The sequence below is a fragment of the Pelecanus crispus genome, chromosome 20, assembly GCF_030463565.1.
Source record: "Pelecanus crispus isolate bPelCri1 chromosome 20, bPelCri1.pri, whole genome shotgun sequence".
NCBI classification, from domain to species: domain Eukaryota; kingdom Metazoa; phylum Chordata; class Aves; order Pelecaniformes; family Pelecanidae; genus Pelecanus; species Pelecanus crispus.
In genome coordinates this window covers 4,367,032-4,389,100 of record NC_134662.1, presented here as the reverse complement: position 1 = coordinate 4,389,100, position 22,069 = coordinate 4,367,032, and the positions used below count along the sequence as shown (strand labels likewise).

At 63.7% G+C, this 22,069-nt stretch overlaps 1 protein-coding gene across 1 annotated transcript in view; it reads right to left on the bottom strand.

Annotated features, from left to right (window-relative positions):
- Positions 1-5,374: 5,374 nt before the first annotated feature.
- EFNA2 (ephrin A2) overlaps positions 5,375-22,069 on the bottom strand; it is a 51,758-nt gene continuing 35,063 nt past the window's right edge. The window contains exons 2-4 of the mRNA XM_075723792.1: positions 9,984-10,273; positions 7,057-7,122; positions 5,375-5,496 (exon numbers count right to left, since the gene is read on the bottom strand). Coding sequence (XP_075579907.1) covers positions 5,375-5,496; positions 7,057-7,122; positions 9,984-10,273 — 478 coding nt within the window. The remainder of the gene's footprint in view (positions 5,497-7,056; positions 7,123-9,983; positions 10,274-22,069) is intronic.

Genomic DNA, 22,069 nt, shown 5'->3' with positions numbered 1-22,069 from the left:
CTGGCCAGATCCTGAGCCTCGCCAAGGTGTAAACCTGGATGATATCACCGGGGCTGGGGAGGCTACGCCCTCCTGAGCGAGCTGCCGATCGGGCTCCTGCGCTGTCTGCAGCCGCTAACCACACCAGGCGGGATATTCCACGGGCCAGCGGAGCACGGTGCACCCACTGCCTTCACGGGATTAAAAGAAAAAAAACTATTAATGCCGCAACGCTGAAACGGAGCAAGGAGCGGCGTGCCGGCGGAGACGCACAGGAGCTGCTCTTCTCGGAGAGGTGCACGCTACGACCCCAGCCGCGGTGGCTCGGGACCCTTTGCGCTGGAGCGGATGGGGAGCACCGAGGGAGGATGCCGCGGGGTCACAGCCGCGGGGCCGTCACCTCCCAAAGGTGCCCTTGGAGGTGCAGCTGGGGCGACCCAGCCGTGCCCGTGGCCACCAGCACCCCAGCAGCCCCCCCGTGCAGACACGAGCTTCGCCCCCCCGGGATCGCAGGGGCAGCTCTGCGGCCAGGCGCAGGTCCTGCAGCTGGCTGGGGAGAGATGGAGCCGAGCGTGTCCCGGGCTGGGAGGAAGAGGAGGAGGAGGAGGGTGCAGAAGGGAGAGCGTGGGCTGGAGCAGGGCTGTGCCGGGAGAGCTCCCCTTCACCGCTCAGCGGAGGAATTACGGCATGCGGGAAAGCCGAGGTCCGCGAGCCGCCCTTGTCGCACCCCACGCCTGAGCATCTGGAAGGAGGGCACGGCCCCGGCGTGCCCACGCCAAGCCCTGGGGTCCTGATTAATCGGCGCAGCCATAACCCAGAGTAAACCAGCCCTTAGCGCGGTGTGGGGAGGTGAAGCCGTATCTCCGTCAGCCCCGAAACCCCGACCGCCGGCGTAACGGGGCTGTCGACCTCGGCGGCCCACGTGGCTGGAAAGCCCTGGCAGCGACGACGTAAAATTGGTGCTAGCGGAGGCTCAGGCCCGTAAAAACCCATCTCAGACACCGCCAGCCATACGTGACTCGGGGGCATCGCCCCGGCCGCTGCTCTGCCTGCGGCTGCGGCCCCCCCAGCCAACGGCACCCCAGGGCGAGGGGGTCCTGGGGACGCCCCATCGCCTACCCCAGCCCTGAATCCCCCGCTCCAGCCGCTGCCCTGGGGGTGCCCGGACCCCCCGCTCGCCCCTGCGCCCCATCCTGCCCCCTCGTCCCCCCGGCTGCCAGTGAAATCCCAACTGCAGCTGGGACCAAGGGTATTCGGGGGGTCCTGGGGCTGGGGGGAAGCTCTCGCCGGGGGTCGGGGATGCCCCGGGGCTGGGGGCCATTTCCTTCCCCTTCCTTCCCCCACACCGCCACGTTTAAAGAGAAGAAGAGATTTAAGACGTGTTTCATTTCTCCAGGTCAGGACGCAGAGGAATTCTTTCTTTTCCAGCAGTGCCAGACACTTCAAATAAGGGAAGAGATGGGAAACGCGTTCCCGTTCCCCGACAGCCCGGCTGCTGCGGGGGGTTATCCCTCCCGGCATCGCTGCAGCCTCCAGCCGGGCAGGGAGCCGCGGTTCCCTGCACGGCAGCGCGGATGCTGCCGACGGGATAACCGGTGAGAAGCAGCGACGGTCGGGAAGGGAACAACCCCGACCTTGCCCGCTGGGAAGGGACGCGACGCCGGCTCCTTGAGCTTCCCTCGACCCCACGGTGGGGTTTCAGCCCCAATTATCAGCTGCGTTAACGACCGGGCTCCGATAACCCACGCACCGGCGTTCGCAGCACGCGGACGCTGCAGCGGGTCCCCGCGTCCCCGGGCTGAATATGGGAAAGGACTGAACTGCGCCGGCGGGCGATACCTGGTGGTGCCGGGAGCGGGATGAAGTGGGAAGAGCATCCGGGGCTGGAGCAGCTCTCCATCACCACGAGTCCTTAAATCAAACCTCGACGCCTCTGTGAGAGAGAGAGACGGGCTGCCTGATCTAAATGATCCCTTTCAGGCCTTAAAAATCCATGACTCTATTAATTAATTACTAACGATGATCTGTCTCAGCCTTGCGCCTGCCAGTTTGCTATTTTTAACTCCGTATTTCCAGCCCCCAGTGTTAAAAGAATCATGAGTCAGGCCTCAAAAAAACCTACTGAGTGGGTCTAAAAAATCGCTTTTTTTTTTTTTTTTGGCAAGTCCCTGCCGGGCTCTTTCCCCGGTACTTTGCACCGCCGGAGCCCATCGCTGGCAGAGCCGGCAGCGACCGCAGAGCTCGAGATGGCACCCGCCTGCCCGGCCGTCGGTGCTGGTATTTCTCCCCGCTCCTGGCATGCAGATGGCCCTTATTAAAAAGCAAAATTAGTCTTTCACCCTCTCGTGGCAAACTTCAGAGCCTCGGATCAGCTGTACGAGCCTGAATTAATTAACAGCGGATTGTTCCTATTCTGCTAATTATGCTGCAAGACGCATTCAACGCCGGGAACGAACATGGGCCGCACGAAAAAAGTTCTTTAGTACTTCAGGAAAAAAAAAAAAAGAGCAGGCGGGGGGGTTCCCTCCCTTCCCCTCCCCGGCTGGGGCTGCTCTTCCACGGGGTGGGAGTTGGGAAGTCAGCGAAGGATGCTTGCGGTGCCACGCACGAGCGGCTGTCCCGGCTTCGGTGGCCTCCCGGGACATCACTTGGTGGTGGCCCGACACCGCCCCGGCACGGGGGAAACTGAGGCAGGGGCGGGCGAGCAGCCGGGGCCGCGGCAGCGCCCGGGGAGACGCCAGCGCATCCCAGCCCCGAGCGCCCACCTGCCAGGCTGCATCGCCTCCGATAATTAAGTCCTATCAACAATTGCATATTAATTAAATATCCATTATTATTCATTAACGCGGTAATTAAATCCTTCCCGTAATTAACACGCCACCCGGCAGAGCGGTCTGGCGTCTCAGCCCTGTCGCACCGGGGGAGAGGGCTGCACGGGGAGCGGGGACGGAGCCGAGCGCGGCTGCCCCGGTGCCGGCATCGGCCCCCCCAGCTCGCCCCGGCCGGCAGCTCCCGGCGCCCGCGCGGGGCCGGACCCCCCCGAAGCACCGCGGCGGCTGGGAGGGGAAAGTCATTTCTCGAAAGCAAGGGCCTCACACGACATTGCTTTTTATTTTATTATAAAAAAATACAGAATCCAAATGGGGCGGTGATCCGGTTACCATCAGCACGACGTCGAGGACGAAAGCGGCGTTGTCTACGGACGAAGCTAGGCGGGACGGAGACCAACACGCAGAACCAGCGCCCACGATGGGCTGCACCCGAGGGACAGCCCGGCCACAGCGAAGCACCCCAGCCCTCACCCCCAGGCGGCCGCGCCGCCGCCGTCGCTCTCCCACTCTCCCACAGTCGCTGTACACAATATAGATATTTATATATATAATCTATATATATATAAAACACAGACCGAAGGCCAGGTTTTGCCATTGCCGCTCCCCCACGGGCCGGCACCGCGACGGCGGGCAGACGCTGCCGGCTCCTCGCCGGAGCCCGGTGGGTGCTCAGCGCCTGGCTGGGTGGGTGCCCTCCCTCATCCCCTGGATAAACACGGTGCTTTCGCTCGCCTTCGAAAACCACGACCTGGTCTGGACACACGGGGACGGGACGGCAGGGAATGCGATTTTTTTTATTGGGGTTTGTTTGTTTTTTTTTTTTTTTTCTTTTTTTGGATGGTCGAGATGAGCTTATTGCGAGATTTCAGCTTCCTAGTCTAAAAAATAAAAATAAAATAAAAATAAAATAAACCCTTCCATAAAATTCATTCTCAACAATACATAAAAAAAACCGCTCACAGTATAGCGCTGTATGTACAGGGACGGAGCCCCCACCCCGGGAAGGGTCTGGGGTGCACCCGAAAAAGGCGCCCGCAGGAGGGGCTCTGGCCGGGTTCGAGCCCATCGCCATCATCCCCCAGGACCACCGACCCCCCGGGGCGTGGGGGGGCTCTATGGGATGGGCACGGGACCCCCCCCGGGTGGGACAGCCCCAGATTTAAGGCGAGGAGGGGTCGGTGCCCCGGGGCTGCGGGGGGACCCCTCCTTGGGGACCTGCCACCCCTGGGGTCAGGGCCAACCTCGGGTCGGGGGTTTGGGGGGGGGGGGGGCGTTTCTTATTAATGCAAAGAAGGAAAAGGAAAAAATCCTCAAGCCCGGCGCTGGGGATGCCGGCAGCAGCCGGGGGACGAAGGGGCGACCGTGGGGAGTGCCGCGATGGTCCCGCACGTGGCCGCCGGCCCCCCGGGGGGGGGGCCCTCTCGCACCCCCAAGGCATCGGGGGGTACGCGGTGCAGAGAAGGCTGCAAAGGAGGAAAAGCTGCCCCGCGGGCAGCGCCGGGGCCGGCACGCTCCTGCCCCGGCGAGATCAGCCCTGCCACAGACGGGGACTCCAGCCCCGGCCCCAGCCGAACGCCCTCGGAGCGATCCCAGCTGCTGGGCGAGCCCGGCCCGCCGGCTCCCAGCGGTGCTCCGTGTGCTGGCCCGGCATTCCCGGCGCTCCCCGTGCCGGCCAGCCATCGCCGGCGCTCCCCTGGGGTGCGTCCAGTTTGCTTTGCTGCCTGCAGAGCCGCCGCGGGGTCCCGTGGGAACAGCGGTGACACCCATGGCACGAGCGGTGGGGACAGGGTCACCCCCGTGGGCGCTCAGCAGGGGCTCGTGTCCGGCCGGCTCCCCCGACCCCGCGTCTCCGTGGCAGGGGGGCGGCAGGGGAAGCGCGGTGGGGCCGGCACCGCGACGCCCTGCTGCCGGAGCGAGAGCCGGGCTGGGAAAGAGTCTGCGACGACAGAGCCACCGGCACCGGCGCTGGCGTCCATCTCTCCTGGCGTCCCGGTGCTGCCCGCGGCTCTGCCCGCGGCCGGCGAAGGCAGGGTGCTGCAGCCACCCCGGCGAGGGGCTCCGCGGGAGGGGGCTGAGCCTGGCCCCGCGCGGGTCAGTCTGACACGGGGAAGCCCGGACTGAAACAATCTGACAAATAAAAATAAAAATCTTTTTTCTTTTTTTTTAAAAAAAAAAAAAAAAAAAAAAAAAAGAAAAAACAAAACCCAAACGAACGACTCTATATTTGGTCTAGAAATGTAAAAAGCGACATCCGGCAGGGAAGGCTGGCGCTGAGCGAGCCGCAGCGCGGGGACGGGAGCTTTCGGCGTGCGCAGCCGGGATCTGTCCCGCGGGGCAGCTCTTCACCGTTCCCGGCGCGATGCCCCGGCACGGGTGGCTGCGTGAGGACGGGGACTTCGCGCGACGGCAGGATCCGGGCGAGCTTCTCGCCGGTAGCACCAACCCACGGCACTGGCGACCTCCCCCGCAGGAGCCGCAGCTCGAAGGCGATTTGGGGCGGCCGGGATCCGTCCCCGGGCTGCTCCTTCCCCGCGGAGCCGCTCCCCGGCACGTCGGCGTCGGCGCTACGAGGCCAGGAGCGTCCAGACGACCGGCACCACCACGAGCACGGCGTGCGGGACCCTGAGGCTGCAGCAGGAGTTGTTGCTGGTGAAAATGGGCTCCGGGGACTCGTAGAGGGAATCGTCTGCAGAAGAAGAGGAAGAGAGGGAGGCGTGAGCCGGCCGCAGAGCCGTGCCGGACGGCCACGCGCCAGGACGGATCCTGCCCTGGCAGAAGGCGGGTGATGCTCAGCACCCCGGGGGTTGGGGTCCGGATGCTGCTGATGCAGCAGCGACCCCCACGGCGAGGAGCTGGGTACCAGTCGTCCCCCCCGCCAAACCCTGGCACTGTCTCAAGATTAATGGGATTTGAAAAAAAAAAAAAAAAATAATAAAGGACTTGGGGACCCCCGGCTTCCCCAAAGGCGCCGCCGCCGGGCCTGAAGCAGGGACAGCGCGTGTGGCTCCGGCAGCCCCGTGCCGTGGGCGGCACGGGGACGCTGCGGGTGCCCTCCAGGGCTGGAGGGTGGGCGAGGGCAGCGGGCGCTGCGGTTCCTGCCCCCTAAATGGGATTAGGCAGCGTTTCAGCCCGGCTCCTCCTAAGCACCCCCGCCAAGAGCCCCGCGTGCCAGCGGCGGGTGCCGTCGTGCGAGGGGGATTAGCTGCGGCGACCGGGCTGGCGCGGACGTGGCCGGGGCACCCGCTTGCCAACAGCCCGGTGGTCCCGCAGCCCAGCCCCGACGGGCGGCAGCCCAGAGCGCGCCAGGGAACAGTTAAACGATGGCTAAAGCTGTTCACCCGCTCCCCGGGCTCGGCTCGCTCATGTTTGTTACTGGGTTAAGGATTTTTATGGACCTGGAGCCAGGAAAAGCAGAGCCTGGTCCTGTCCGGGGATGCTGCATCCCCCCGCGCGCCCGGTCCCCTTGTCCCCCCCGTGCCGGGGGGTCCCTGTGCGGGGTCCCCCTGTGCCAGGCGCTTGCACAAGTGAAGGTTTTGGGGACTTGTCCTGGGGCCGGACCCAATCGCCCCGGGGTGCCCAGCCCAGGACGGCCCTGGGGACCCCCCGCAGCCCAAAGGCAGCCTTTCCTCTCTGCAAGGCACCGACGTAATAAAATCCCGATATTATTAAAATACTAAAATATAGTATCAGGAGAGATTTTTTTTCCCCCCTATTATGCCCTAGTCCTGAACAAAACAGAACTGATTTTTTACAGATGGTTTCATTATATTGGGTTTTATTTTAAAGCCATGCAAATAAAAAAAAAAGAAAGACATCCTTTTAAATGGTGACATTTTGCAGGCACTCAGCCCTTCCCTAGGGAGAGCTGCTGCCATTTGCTAATTACACGTTAACAGGAGAAGAAAATTATTAATTTGTTTTTTTAAATGGCTGAGTTATTTGATTCGGAAAAGTAGCCACTGTGCAGAGATTTTTTTTTTTTTTTTTTTTTTTTTTTCCCCTCCTTATCCGGAACTCAGCGGCAAATGTCCACCACGCAGGCGATGCGCCCGCCGCGGTCCAGACGCCGCCGGGACGGCTCTGGCGGGGCTGCGGGCACCGTCCCCGTCGGGGCGCTCCCCAGGGGGGACCCGGGGCACCCCGTCCCCCTCCATGGTCCCCACTCGCCCGGGGCCACCGAGAGCCACCGAGAGCATCACCCTCGCCCCGCGGGGCAGGACCGCTCCCCCCAGCCCCGCTCACTCACTTGTTGGCCGAACGTAAACCTTCAGCTTCAGGCAGGGCCTGTCCACCGTGTTCGGGGGGGACGCGGCTGCGGAGGAGCAAAGGGGAGAGAAGGGGGCGGGTTAGGGGGGGCAGCGGCTCGGCCCCCACCGTGGGGACGCAGCAGAGCCCGGCTCGGGGCAGGGACCCGCCTCAGGGACCCCTCGAGGCTCCGCGCACGCCGTGACCCCCCGCGATGCCCGGGGCAGGGCGGGGGGCAGCGTCCAGCCCTGCTGCGCAGGACCGCTGATGGGGGGGGGGCTCCCAGCCGGGTGGGGTACAGCCCCCACACGCCATCACCAAACCCGAAACGCCGCCGCGGGGGCTGCCCCGGCGCAGCTCCGACGGCAAACCCTGCTGCCAGGCCCGCGGCAGGGCTGGTTTGGGTGCCCGCGCCCCGGCGGGACGCGGTGGGTGGGGGGACATGCCCAGCCGGGTTGGTGTCCCCTCCCGGGGTCCCCTCAGCGAAACGCTGAAGCATCTTGAAATGCGGAGTGTAAGGCTCCATCACGGAGCCTTCCCCGGGGCATCGCCTTGGGCAGAGGGAAACCGGGGGTCCCAGCACCCACCCGCTCCAGGGAGACCCCCCCAGAGCCGGGGGGCCACATCCTGCAGTGACCAAGCCACCCCACAGCACCCCCAGCACAGCAGAGCCTGCCTGCCCCCTCCACCACCCGAATTTATAACGGGAGGGTGTGCGGGGGCAGCCCCAGCCCAGGTGAGCCCAGTCAGGGGTCCCTGATGGTCCCAGCACAGCTGGAGCTTCCCTTCGGGACGGGGGATGACGGGTGGCGCGGCTTTTGTCCCGTCAGCTGCGATGCGTGGGGCTGCGAGAGCGCAGGCAGGGCTGCCCGGCTCTCCCTGAACGGGCAAAATGAGGATAAAGGCAGAGAATAAAAATAATACTCATTGGGAGAGAGAAAGGGAGTAATTGCAATAATTATCTTGGTGAAAGTCCCCTCTCAATATGAGAAAATGTGATTTTTATATATATGTTTTTAAAGGAATTGAATTTTCCTTTCTCTTTTTTTTTTTAATTAAAGAAGGGGAGAGAGCATTATTCGCAATAAAGTTTAATTTCAGCTGGAAGAAGGGGGAATTGGGATGCTGCTCGCAGGAGAGGCAGCAGCAAGGGGCCAGCCCTGCCCGGGCACACGCCGGCCACCCCCCCTCCGGCGCTTAGGGGGGGACGCGGCGGGGTCCCCGGTACAGACGGTGACACGGGGGCCGCCCCCGCTGCTCCACAGGACCCGTTTGATTTATTTTTACCAAATAAAACCACGGGGAGGCTGCACGCACGGGCTCCCGCCTCCCCCCCGGCCCCTCGCCGCACCCCAGAGCTGCGCACCCACCTCCCGCTGCCCAGCACCCCCCCGCAACGGGGGCTGCGCGCCCCCGGGCCCCTCCACGGTTGCATCCAGCCCCCGCACCTGGCTCAGCATCTCGGCTCCCGTGGGAACGGGCGCAGCCCCGGCGCCGCCGGGCACAGCCGTTTTGGGGGGATGCTGCAGAACCTCCATGGTTTGGGGTTTTTTCCCCCTTCCCTGGTGCTACACCCCACGCAGGGAAGGAGGAGGTCGCGAGCTGCGCCCGGTGCCGTGCCGTGCCGCGGGCATCCTGCAGCGGCTCCGTCCGCCGGCTCCGTCGCCAGGGCCAGCCCGTGCCCTTGACCTGGCACCGGGAGCACGAGCGCGTCCCCGTGCCTGCGAGGTTAATGGCATTCCAATTTGCGAGCTCGAGGAGGAGGCAATTTCTTTTCTTTCATGTCTGCTAAATACGGTTCCTCAAAGAGGCATAATTTCTAATGTTCCGCATGACATGAATTCTAACCGGTTTAGCAATGATCAGCTTCACCATTTACTTCTGTGTAATCTCTCCCTAACGACATTAAAAAATAAAAAAAAATAAAATAAAACGGGGAGGGGGGGGAAGAGAGAGTTGTAGATGCAGTTATTTCGCGAGTGACATTTTACAGGGGGAGAGGGAGAGGGGGGAAAAAAACGGTAATTTAATATAGATAAAAGGAACAAATTAAGTGGGCTGAAAACAGATGCTTTAGGAAAAAGGGGGAGAAATAATAAGGAAGATAAGCACGCTGGCTGGCTCCTGCGCGAGAAGAGAGGCATCCCTGTCTCCCCATGACACTGTCGAGTGCTTGGGGGTCACGGTTTCTCTTTTTTTTTTTTTTTTTTTTTTAAACCCCTTATTGATTGCCAGACCCCCAGTGCCTGATCCGAGCCCCATTAGCTTATTTTTCCATGGCTCCTGTGGACTCCCGAGGAAGCTGGTCCAGCTCCTCTGCCCCGGCCCCCGTGCCCGGCCGCTCCGGAGGTGGAAATTCAATGAGGGGCCGGATCCGCTCCATCCCGGGGGCCCTGATCCTGCAAAAGGCGCCCGGGTGCCTGCGGAAAAGTCCCCCCAGAGCGGGACGGCCGGCTTGGGCTTCGTCTGTTGGGCGAGGAAGCGGGACGCAGCCCCAGGAGAGCACGGGAATACCTGGGAGTGTGCGGGAGCGTGCTCCAGTGCAGCACCTTTACCGGTGCCCGGTGGTGGTCCCACGGGGACGAGACCAGCGTCCCCATCACCCCGCGGTCCCTGGGAAGTCCTGGTCACTCCTGCGGCCACGCCATGCCCATGGCCGTGACTCAGCCCCGGCGAAGGCTTTCGGCACCACGCACGCACCGGCCAGGATCTCCACCCTGAGCCGGATGTGCCGGCGCTGCCGGCACAAGGGCACGGCTGGGTTTGGGGGCTTTGCGGTGCTTTGGGTTGCCAACGCGAACCGAGCCACGGCTCAGCGTCCGCGTCCGGTCTGCGCCGCGGGGCGATGTGGGGGGACGTCGCCGGGATGCGCTCACCGAGACCCCCGTGCATCCCCTCCCCGCCGGCCCCGCGGCGGCCCCGACTCACAGATGTAGTAGTACTCGTGGCCGGGTCTGAACTCGAAGCCCAACGAGAAGGGCGTGAAGAGCTGGAACTTCTCCGAAAACTTGAGGGGCCCGTTGGGGGAGTCGGGCCGGTTGCACTCCCAGCGCTTGAAGCCCCTTTGCCGGTGGTCGCAGGACGCGTGCCCCTCGTAGTTGACCATGTAGAGGATGTAGCGCTCCATCCGCTCGGGCAGCGGCTCCTCGTAGTGCGGGCAGTAGATGTCCAGGTAGTCATTGATGCTCACCTCCACCGTGTAGTCCCCGCGGTGAAACCTGCGGGAGAAGCCGGCGTCAGCGGGACCGTATTTCACCGGATCCCACCGGGGGGATGCCGGAGACCCCGGGCACGCCAAAACCTTGGTTTGACCATGACCCAGGGCGTGATCCAGCCCAGCCCAGCCTTGCACAGCTCTCCTCTCCCCATCACCCCCTCCCAGGCACCCCAGCCCCCTGCCCGCCCCAACACCGCCATTAACCTGCAAGATTAACCCAGACCCTCTTTGTTTTACGCCCGATAAACCGGCACCGCTTGGTAGTAAGTCACAAAAAAAATCATTATTCACAGCGATACCGTCAAAGCGTTGGCATCGCTGCAGCTGTGCGCTGCAATCCCAGTGTAATTTGTGTTTCTGGCACTGATTATCTGAGAGATTAAGGGATTAGCGGCGCTGGAGAACGCCGCGGCGCACGCCGGCGGCTCCCGCCCGGCAGCTTCCCCCCCCCCCCGCCTCCTCGAGGCGACCCCTGCGACCCCCCCATCCCCAAACTGCACCCCACGGGGGGCTGTTGCAGACCCCCAGCGCTACCGGCATCGCAGCCGATGAAGTTTGCCGGCCAAACTCGCCGGCTCCCCCAGGAGCCAACCTAGCAGCTTGGCTTTTTGTCTCCCCCCCCCCCCCAAATGAGCGCGTTTTCTTTGCTAATTAATTTGAGGCTCCTGCGGCGCGGCCCTCCCGCGGCATCACCCCAAGGAGCAGCTCCGTGTGCATCCCTGCGGCTCGGCCCCGGGGTGCTCAGCGGCCGGAGGGGTCAGCGCAGCCCCGGGTGGGATGGGGACGGTGGCCGCGGCCCCCCAGGCCACCCCAAAGCAGCGTCTCGGGGCTCGCCGACACCCCCTGCGCTCGCCTGAGCCTCCAGCAGCTGCGAGCAGGGCTGAGGCTGGCTCAAACTCATCACACGGGACAGCCCAAGCACGCAGCCACGCATCCCCGGGGCGGCCGAGCGCGGACAGGGCGGGCGGGGAGGCCAGCGAACCGCCGGCGGTGCCGGAGGGCAACCCAAAAGGCACCCAGCACCCCAAAAAGGGAAGGGGGGACCGAAGACGGGGGGGGGGGAGCTCGTCCTCCAGCCTCGCCGGAGCAGCCGAGCAGCGCGTCCAGCCCCCATCCAGCTCATTACCTGCTTCATAAGCACTCTGATCACACAGGGAAATACACTAATTAAGGAAAAGGGTTTTTCTCTCTCTCCTTCTCTCTCCTTTCCCGAGTCAGTTGTGCCAACCCTGCCCCTGGCAAGGTAACATTTTAAAATGTAAAATTAATACAAAGGGCCAGGATTTACTGGGAAACAATTTTCAAACGCGTACAAAACAATAAAAAAAAAAAAAAAAAATTTAACCCCCCCAACCTCTTCTCTCTGCCTTTTATTTTAAAAAATTATTTATTTTAATGATCGTTATTAAAGCCCAAGCAAAGGCGATTGTAACAGGAGGGTCCGTGCTTATCAGGGGAATAATAATAATAATTATATTTTTTGGAAAAAAAAAAAAAAAAAAAATCAACTAACTCCAAGGGCCTTCTCCAGACTGACAAATTGCTGAATTAAAGCTGATTAGCTGTGCTAAATGGCACAGACGGAGCCGGGCGCTGGCGGGGGCGAGCCGTCCTCTGCTGCGGGGGACAGCGTGTGCTGGGGAGCTGCGGGGACCCCCGGCACGGCACACCCCAGCCTGCGGTGGGTCCTGGGCTCCCCCCGGCCCCACCGAGCACGGGAGAGACCCCCATGCCCCCCCGGCACCCCCACCCAATGCCCCCCCCCGGTGTCCCCACCACGCCTGAGCCCCCCTTCCCGCCCAGCCCAGCGTTTTCAGGGTCACGAGGCGCAGAGCCGGGTTTAAAGCTAAGAGCAAGTTTTGGGGGGGTGGATGTGGGGCGGGGGGCTCCAGCCCTGGAGGTGCTCGCAGCCCCCCCGGCCGGCTGCCACGCAGCAGGGCTGGCCCAGGGATGGTGGCACCCGCCACACCGGGCTGCAGGGGCAGTGCCCTGTCCCCATCCCTGTCCCTGTCCCCATCCCCATCCCATCCCCATCCCCATCCCTGTCCCTGTCCCCATCCCTGTCCCTGTCCCTGTCCCCATCGCCATCCCATCCCATCCCCATCCCCATCCTATCCCTGTCCCCATTCCCCTCCCTGTCCCCATTCCCATCCTATCCCCGTCCCCGTCCCCATCCCTGTCCCTGTCCCCATCCCCGTCCCCATTCCATCCCATCCCCATCCTATCCCTGTCCCCATCCCCATCCCATCCCATCCCATCCCATCCCATCCCATCCCATCCCATCCCATCCCATCCCCATCCTATCCCTGTCCCCATCCCCATCCCTCTCCCTGTCCCCGTCCCCATCCCCATCCCATCCCCATCCCTGTCCCTGTCCCCGTCCCCATCCCCGTCCCATCCCCATCCTCATCCTATCCCTGTCCCCATCCCCATTCCTGTCCCTGTCCCCGTCCCCATCCCAGCCCCATCCCTGTCCCCATCCCCATCCCTGTCCCCATCCCCATCCCCATCCCTGTCCCCGTCCCCATCCCCATCCCATCCCCATCCCGTCCCCATCCCTGTCCCTGTCCCCATCCCATTTCCATCCCTGCCCCGTCCCCATCCCATCCCCATCCCTGTCCCTGTCCCCTTTCCCCATCCCATCCCTGCCCCAAATCCCATCCTATCCCCATCCCCATCCCTGTCCCCTTTCCCCATCCCATCCCTGCCCCCAATCCCATCCTATCCCCATCCCCAACCCTGTACCCATCCCCATCCCATCCCCAATCCCACCTCATCCCTGTCCCAGTCCCATCCCATCCTTGTCCCTGTCTCCATCCCATCCCCATCCCCAATCCCACCCCATCCCCGTCCCCATCCCCGTCCCCATCCCCATCCCCATCCCATCCCATCCCATCCCATCCCATCCCATCCCATCCCATCCCATCCCATCCCCATCCCCATCCCCATCCCCATTCCATCCCATCCCCATCCCTGTCCCCATCCTATCCCCATCCCATCCCCATTCCATCCCATCCCCATCCCCATCCCCATCCCCTCCCCGCAGACCCCTCCCCAGGGCCGGGAGCGGCAGGCGGCTCCGAATGGATGCGCCGGGGTTGGGGACGGTGCCAGGCATTAACCGGCCCCGGGGGACACTGTGCCGGAGCCCAGGACACGGCCGGACCAGGTGCCTGCCACCGCACTGCGGCTGCAGCCCCTGTGGCACAGACTCCGGTGGGATGGGATGGGATGGGATGGGATGGGATGGGATGGGATGGGATGGGATGGGATGGCGCCGGGTGACTTTGTGTCAGCTCTGCCCTGGCTTTTCGTTGCCGGCGAATCTTTATGTCTCCATTTCCCCCTGCTGATTCACCCCCTCCTATAAATATTAAATTCCTGCCTGATCAAATATTCCCTCCCAGAAGCTCTGCTAAACGCCGCGACACGCGTGCCCCGGCAGCCCGAAGCAGCCGCTCGGCGGGAGCGTGGCCGTGCCGCGGCACCGGGCGCCGCTGCCCCGGCACAGCGGGCAAAGCCCAGCACAGGCAGCTCCATGGAGGAGGGAAGGGGCTCACTCGGAGGACGCCCTCGGGAGGGGGATGCGGGGACGGGGGTCCGTGCCACTGCGCCGGGCACGGGGCTCTCCGTGGCTGGGCAGAGCAGTGCAGGGACGGCGGCTCGCGGAGTCGCTCTGTCCTTGTCCCGTCCTGTCGCCGGCACCGGCCACCCGGTGCCGCTACCCATCTCCGCGCAGCACGGGACCGGAGCTCCCACCACCTCATCCCGGCTGATCGGGCTTTACATCCCTCCGGCACCACCGGGCCGATACCCGCGCCGGCAGCCCGGACCTGGGGGTTAGCAGGATGCGCCCACGTCACCGGGTGCTCCAGCGCTCGCACCGAGCCCCCGTCCCTCCGGCAGTAACCGCTTGCAGCCAACCCCGGCGGAGCAGCCGGCACCGCGGTGCCGCCGGGACCCCAGCACCGGAGCAGCCGGGATGGATCCAGCACCAAAAAAAAGCTCGGCGCGGAGCAGCTGAGTGCACGGGGAGAGGCGCCGGCGCCCGGACACGCTCAGATAACCGAATTTGCTCACGGAGGCGCGCGGCGGAGGCTCACGCCGAGCCAGCCCCGCGCGCACGCACGGAGCCGTCTGTTAATTTGTTATCGTTTAAGTCATTCAGTTCGCAAAATGTCAACAGCATTTTAAAAACCCGCCACCTGGAAAGCGCACTGTCGCCCCGTGTAATACCCGCAGCAGGGCTGCCAGGCCGCGCTAATTAAAATGAGTGGGATTTGAACTGTCTAAACGAGGCACATCGCTAATTCGTCTGCTTCAAAATAGAAAAAATAAAATACGCCTTTCAGCGGGGCAGGGAAGGGCAGGCGGCCGGGGCCGAGCCAGGCGCCAGCACCCCTTCTCCCACTCCCCGGTTTCGGCGTGCTGCCGGCGAGCCGCGGCGCGCTTGCAGGAGCTGCAGCTTTGCAAACCGCGGCCGCGGAGCCGCTGGGAGCTGCAGCGGGCGCCCGGGCAGAGCCCTGCGCCGGCACGCCGCGCTCCAGGCCGGCACGCCTCGCTCCACGCAGGGCACGCGCCGCTCGGGCCGGCGCGCGCTTGCAGTCCCCGTGCCCACGGACCCGCGCCCGTGTCTCCGGGTTTCCCCTTCGCTACGGGCGCCAGCCCGGGGCAAGCAGGACGAGGAGCCCGGTCCCCACCTCCACCGAGCCCTCGGGTTCCTGAGGGACGGGGACGCCGGCTTAGGGCAAGGACGAGGCAAATCCCTGCGTGCACCGGGAATTGCAGTAAGCCAGAGGAGAAACCCCGCTTTGGCACACCAACAAACGCCGATTCACGTTTTCTCGCCGAATGAAAAGCTCAGCTTTGAGCAAATCCAGGCTTCTGTCACTCCAGCTGGAAACGCGCAGCCCCGGCCCCTCTCGGCAGCAGGGACCCCGCGTCCCCCCGCCGCGGTGCCGGGGCTGCGGGAGGCAGCGAGCTGATTCTCCATCCTGCAGCCATGGGGTAATTACCGTCCCCTTAAACGGAGCTTAGACGCTCCGGAAAATAGAAACCACGGACGTGCTCCGCAGGACGTGCCGGCGGCAGGGCTGCACCCCGGGGCTCACCGCGGCCGATCCGGGGCCAACAGTGTCGTCCTCCGCGCCGCGCCTCCGCGAGCTGCACGCAATGCGTGGAAAAATAAAAGAGGAGGGTGCTGGGCTGCATGGGGCTGGTGGGGTGCCTGGGGGTCACCCCGGTATTGGGCACAGGGCAGCCCCCACCCCTCTAGGATAGATGCCAGCTCAATGCCACGGACAGGGTGAAGCATGCCATGGGATGGGGCTGATGCCATGGGATGGGGTTGATGCCATGGGATGGGGTTGATGCCATCGCCAGGGATGATACCATGGGATGGGGCTGATGCCATGGGACGGGGTTGATGCCATCGCCAGGGATGATACCATGGGATGGGGCTGATGCCATGGGATGGGGTTGATGCCATCGCCAGGGATGACACCATGGGACAGGGTTGATGCCATCACCAGAGCTGATGCCATGGGACGGGGTTGATGCCATCACCAGGGATGATACCATGGGATGGGGTTGATGCCATGGGATGGGGTTGATGCCATCACCAGGGATGATACCATGGGATGGGGCTGATGCCATGGGAAGGGGTTGATGCCATCGCCAGGGATGATGCCATGGGACAGGGTTGATGCCATCACCAGAGCTGATGCCATGGGAAGGGGCTGATGCCATGGGAAGGGGTTGATGCCATGGGATGGGGTTGATGCCATCACCAGGGATGATACCATGGGGATGGGGCTGATGCCATGGGACGGGGCTGATGCCATGGGATGGGGTTGATGCCATGGGACAGGGTTGATGCCATGGGATGGCGTTGATGCCATCACCAGGGATGATACCATGGGGATGGGGCTGATGCCATGGGACGGAGTTGATGCCATCGCTAGGGATGACGCCATGGGACGGAGTTGATGCCATGGGACGGAGTTGATGCCATCACCAGGGATGATGCCATGGGACGGGGCTGACGCCATGGGATGGGGCCGACGCCGTGGGATGGGGTTGATGCCATGGGATGGGGTCCATGCCATGGGACGGGGTTGATGCCATCACTGGGGCTGATGCTATGGACCGGGGCCGATGCCACGGCCGCCGGAGCCCCGCCGGCGGGCACAGAGCTCGCCCACCACCAAAGGGGTTAACGCGGGAGCTTTGTTTTTCCCTGACAGAGACGGATGGAGCAGCCTCCCTGCTCACCCCGGCGGGATGTTACACTTGACAATTGACTACTCGCAGCTTTCAGCTCTGTCAGCTACCATTAAGGCTGGGATCCTGGCTAATTGGGTGCTTCATTACGGGCATTCGTTACTGTTAGCGCTGCCTGACAGCCAGGCCTGCTCTGCCGGCAGGGCAGGGGACAGCCAGGCTGCTCGGTGGGCTCGCTCGCCCCGTGGCCCCTCCGCTGGCCCCCAACGCGCGGGGGGCTCCGGCGGCGGCACGGAGCAAACCCCCCGGGGAAAACCCACGGCCTCGCCAGCGCACCCTCCCCGGGAAGGCCGCGGCTCCCGCCGGACGGCAGCGCCGCAGAGCCAGGGGCGGCTGTGCCGCGCTCCCACCCCCCAGCACCTTTGGGTCCCGGCACTGGGACCCGCCACCCACCGAGCCCGGCGCTGCTGGCAGCCGCCCCGCTCTCCCCTGACCCCATCTTGATTCGCCTTTAATTGGTAATATTCCCGGCGCCGTCATGTGCCTGCCCCTTCGCATGACAAGAGCGGGAATCCATTGGAGTGAAATTGCCTGGAATAAAATATCAGAGCTCGTGAAGCGGCTCTGCCGCCCTCCCCTCCGCCTGCACCACGGCAGCACCCAAACCCTGCCCGTGTCACCAGGCAGGGCGGCACCTCCACGCCGGGAGCCCGTCGGCTTCCAAAGTTTTCACCTCTCGGATATTCACCGTGGAGGGGAAAAACCCTCCTGAGAGCCCGTCCTGCAAACCCGCGCGCCGGAGGCATCCTCAGCCCGAGACCCCGGCCCCCGTGGGGCAGAGCCAACCGGGAGAGCAAACCCTGCCCGCGCCCAAACCCCCGCGGCTCCCCCGGCCCCGCGCCGGGGCGTCACGAGACCCCCACCCTGGTCCTGGTCCCCCCCCGCCGCGGCTGGTGCCTCAGTTTCCCCTCCGGGTAGCAGTGGCTCCCCCCCAAAACTCCCAAACAAGGGCAGCGACCCGGTGCGGGAACAAAGCGTATTTGTGTCTCGCTCTCGCTACGCCCTGCAAGACCAGCCAGTGTCCCAAGGGTTAAATAATTCAGATTTTTCTTTCCTGAACAGCTTGAAAAGAGATATGATTGCGCTCACTGAAATACGTGTGTGTGTGTGGGGGGAAGATATTATGGATGGAAAAGAGCTATTTAAGCTGAAGAACAGTGTTGGCACATAAACAAATGGGTATAAACTGGCCATGAATAAATTGAGGCTGGAAATTAGGAGGTTTGTAAGCGTCGGAGGAGCGAGGGGCTGGAAGGGGCTCGTGGGGGCAGCGAGGCGAGGATTGGGGCAGGGCGCTGCCAGTGCCGGGGTCCCGGGCGCGGGGGTCCACCGGCTCGAAGGGTACCCGCCCTCGCGGGGCCGGGCGCCGAGATCCTTAAAATCTCCCTTAGACTTTCATCTCCTGAAATCTCCTTCATTCAAATAGTCACAGCGTGATCAGGAGTAATAAGCCTATTACAGAGCAAAATAAAACACAGCAGCCCCCCCTGACTCCCCCCGCCGAAACCAGCCCCCAACCTCGCCCGCCGCCCTCTCGCTGTCTTTTAAACGCAACCTGATGAAAATTCAGCTGCGGAGCGGCCAACGCCAGCCCCCCGCGTGGTGTGTCCCCCCCCGGGAAATCGGCACAAAGCGGCTCCTCGGCGCTGGGGGGGCGGCGGGGAACGGCCCCCGCGGGCGAAGGCGCCCGCCCCGCTCCTTTCGGCAGCGTTACGGCTCTTTTCCCCATTAATCCTGTTGCTCGGCTGATTCCTGGCATGTCCGTAGCCGGCGACGGACTTCACGCCGGGAACGTTTAAGCTGGTTTTCCCATCTGTTTCTCTTTCTCCTTGGACAGCCGGCACCGCCGCGCTGCGGAGCGGAGCGCCGTCCCGCGGGATGCTGACGGCAGCACCGGGCGGGAGCCGGACGGGGCCGTCGGGGGATTTTGGCCACGTGTTGGTCACCCTGGCCTGCAGGCAGATTCATTTTCCCCGCTCAAGAGCGGTCGCGGTGCTTGGGGCAAAAAGAGGCAAAAGCCACTTGTGGGGTCCGGGAGGGGATGGAGCCGGAGCCGGATGCGCCCGGACACCTGGGTCCATCCGGCATCGGGCGTCCCCCAGCCCCGTCCCCCTGCCCCACCAGTGCCAAGGTTTATTTTAACTGTGCTGGTAAAACATTTTTGCATGGCCAGAGAGCGAGCGCGGCCACCCCGGTGGTAGCACCAGCACCCACCGCCTCCCAAACCTCCGCCGGGCTGTGCCGGCGGATCCCAGCATCCCAACCCGGCCGAGCCCCGGTGCTTGCCGGAATGGGATGATGCTCACGGTTCCGGCAGGAGCTGCCCCGTCCTCGGCCTCGTCTCTCCCAGCCCCGCCGAACGGAGGCGGCGATGAGCCCCCGGTCCCGGCGGGGCCGTGCAGCGCCGTGCACGCTTCGGCGGCGTCCCCAGCGCCGCTGCGGCGGGGCAGAGCGGGGAAGCGCGTCTCGGGCTGCGGCTCACGGTACGCCTGTAATGTGGTCCTGAGGGACCCGCCGTACACACACCACCTAAATTATTTAATTTCTCCAAACTGCTGCACCTTTATAAATCATTAAAAGCTCCTTTTGATCTGTGTTAATGAGGTTTCCTGAGTGCGGCGGTTGGAAACACACTTTGGCGCCAGATAGCGAATCAGCTAATTAAAAAAATAAAGAAGGAGCGAGCGGGAGCGCGGTGGGGCGGGCGGAGGGACGGGCACCGGCACGGGGCGGCGGGCGCCAGGGCTCCCGGCACGAGAGCTCCCAGCTGGGCGGTGATGGGGGGACAGGGGGTGTTTTAGGGATGCCCGTTACGTTTTTCCCCTTTTCTTTTCCCCAGGGACGGGAGAGTCCGCGCTCAGCCCATCCCACCTCGCTGCACGCCCCGATGGCCGAGCAGCCAGCCCGGCAGAGCGGGAAAGGTGGCGTGAAGTGAAATCCATCAGGAACAAACCGGATGGTGGCGGTGAAATTATATTTACTTTTGAATTTCCCAAATGTTTGAGCCCCATGCCTGCCGGCCGCGGCTCCGCTGGGCTAGCCAGGCTGTGGGTGCCACCCCATGGGCTGCAGCACCCATCGCCTGCTGCCCCCTGTCCCCCCCAGACCCTTTTTTTCCCTAAGCACCAAACCACGGGCTCTCCAGGAGCTTTCCAGCCAGGGAGCCCCAGGAGCGTGCCAGTCCCGGCTGCAACCGCGTCCCCTGGAAATGCCGGTGCTGGCCAAAACACGGGCAGGGTGGGGGTTGTGGATCCTCCTGACTGCTGCCGTGGGGCGCGTGGGAGCTCCCCGAACCCCCAGGGTCGGGGCAGGCGGGGAGAGAGGGACGTGGGAGCCGTTTCGGCTGGGGACCGTGGGCGCCATCCTGGAGGCTGAGAGCCCAGGGTCGTCCCTTTGCTTCAGCCGGCGGCGGTGAGCCACCAACCCGGCCAGTGCTCCGGGAAACATTCCCCCCGATGTGGGGAGCAGCGGGACAGGGCGAGCCCCCCGGCGCCGCCGGTGGGAGCCAGCGCCGTGCAGAGCCGCGGCCGGCGGGAGCTGACGGGTCAGGCGGCGAGATACCGGCGGAGCGGGTGTCAGCGTCACTTCGCCAGCCCTGACAGTTTTAATATCAATATTTATCTCAACTACAAAACTCCGAGCCCAGCTACATATTCAGCAGCTCGATTACAGTTATCGGGAATGACGGTGACGGCTCCCACGGACGGGAGGTTAGTTTGGGCTTAATGCCATTTGACAGCCCCGGCGCAGCCGTGGCCGGCAGCCATGCAGCGGGGATGGGGATGGGGATTGCGACGGGGACGGGGATTGCGACGGGGACGGGCAGTACCGCCTGTCCCCATCACCTGAACCGGAGCCGCCGAACCATGCCGAGAGCCGCCGTGCCGTGCCGGCGGTGGGATGTGCGACCGGCTTAGCGCCGTGGGAGCACCAAGGGCCCCCCGGCAGCCCAGCAGCACCCGTTCTCCCCGGCAGCAGCCCTGTGCCGGCTCCGACATGCCCCCGCAAGCCTCTCCCGACGCACGATTGCCTCCTTAGTCACCGGGGCCGGCCCGGCGTGCCCTGGCTTGGCTTCGGCGTCGCCTCCCTGAGTCGGCCCCAGCCGCGTCCCATGCAGCCCGCAGGGGCGGCGCGCTCCGGCGTCGGTAAATCGTTAACGGGTTCGTCATTTTTCAGCGTGTTTTTCTACCCAGCATCTGAAGGATGCACGCCCTGGCAGGGAAGGACCCGGAGAACCAGGTCTCCCTTGTTTTCTCATCCTTAAAAACCTGGCTACTATGGGCTGCGAGCCTCCGCACCGGGCGCTGGCTTGCAGCACCGAGCAGCGGTTTCACCGAGCGGTGGTTTCACGGCACAGGCGGTTCCCCGGCGCGCGCCGTGCCCGCGGCGCGGGGCCAGCTCTGCTGCGAACCCCAAACTTGCTCCTTCTCAAAACTGCTTTTTTTTTTTTTTTTCCAGCTTCCTGGGGGTGCCGCAAAGGCCGCTGGCACCACACGGTTACAGCGAGCCGGAACACGCGGCGGGCGGACGAGCGGGCACACACGGCCTGAGGAGGGCAGGGCGTTGAGGGTAATGTATGCAAATTCCCATGCGGAACCATCACTCGCCGGCCGGCCGGCGCATTCCCCAGCCCCGGCACCCCTTGAGCCGGGGCAGGCTGGCACCAGCGATGCCGCTGGCCGAGGACCGGTGCCGGCCCAGCCGCGACTGGGGAGCGGGAGCCCCGCCGGCTGCTTCAGCCTGGCCCTCCCGAGGCTCACGCCTTCCTTTACGGATATTTCCCTTTCCCTCCTTTTAATGTAAATGACAAAGAAACCCACGGCGGCGATCAGACGCGGGAGAGCGGAGGTAACCTCGTCCCAGCTCGGCCGCGCTCCCACAGGAGACCACGGCTCCTGTTACCTGGGGCAACGGCGGGGAAATTATGGCTGGCATCTAAATTGCCATCATTATGCTCCAGAGCCAACACTCCCCATTTACACTTTATTGTCATCTTTTGCTTTAGGGAGATGCTGAGATATTACAGGACCGGTGACAGAGTGGGATGAGATGGGATGCACGACGAGATAGACACAGAGATAAATGGGTACACCCGGAGCTATTATTTCATCCTGTTTGCAGATCTAGAAAAAGAGCAGCAATCCCCACTCCCCCAGGCTAAGGGTAGGCTTTATAACAGAGAAGAAAACAAAATTTGTTTAAATGCAAGTGTCAGCCTGCCAAACCGGCAGCGCTCGGCGGCAAAGTGCCGGCACCACGTCCCACAGCCACCGCCGGGACACACGGCACGTCCGAGAGGTTTCTCACCAAACCGGTGCCGAAAACCCAGCCGAAGCAGCCCCAGCCTCCCCCCTGCCGCGGCGAGCGGTCCTACGGCCGAGCCTGCGTGGTGCCGGGCGCGTCTTACCGCCGTCCGGCGAGGACGCGCTCAGCCACTCTCGCCTCTCGAACGCTCTCGAGATGACGCCCTTATCGCACAAGACGTGCCCTCAACCGTACAGATTAATTCGGAGGC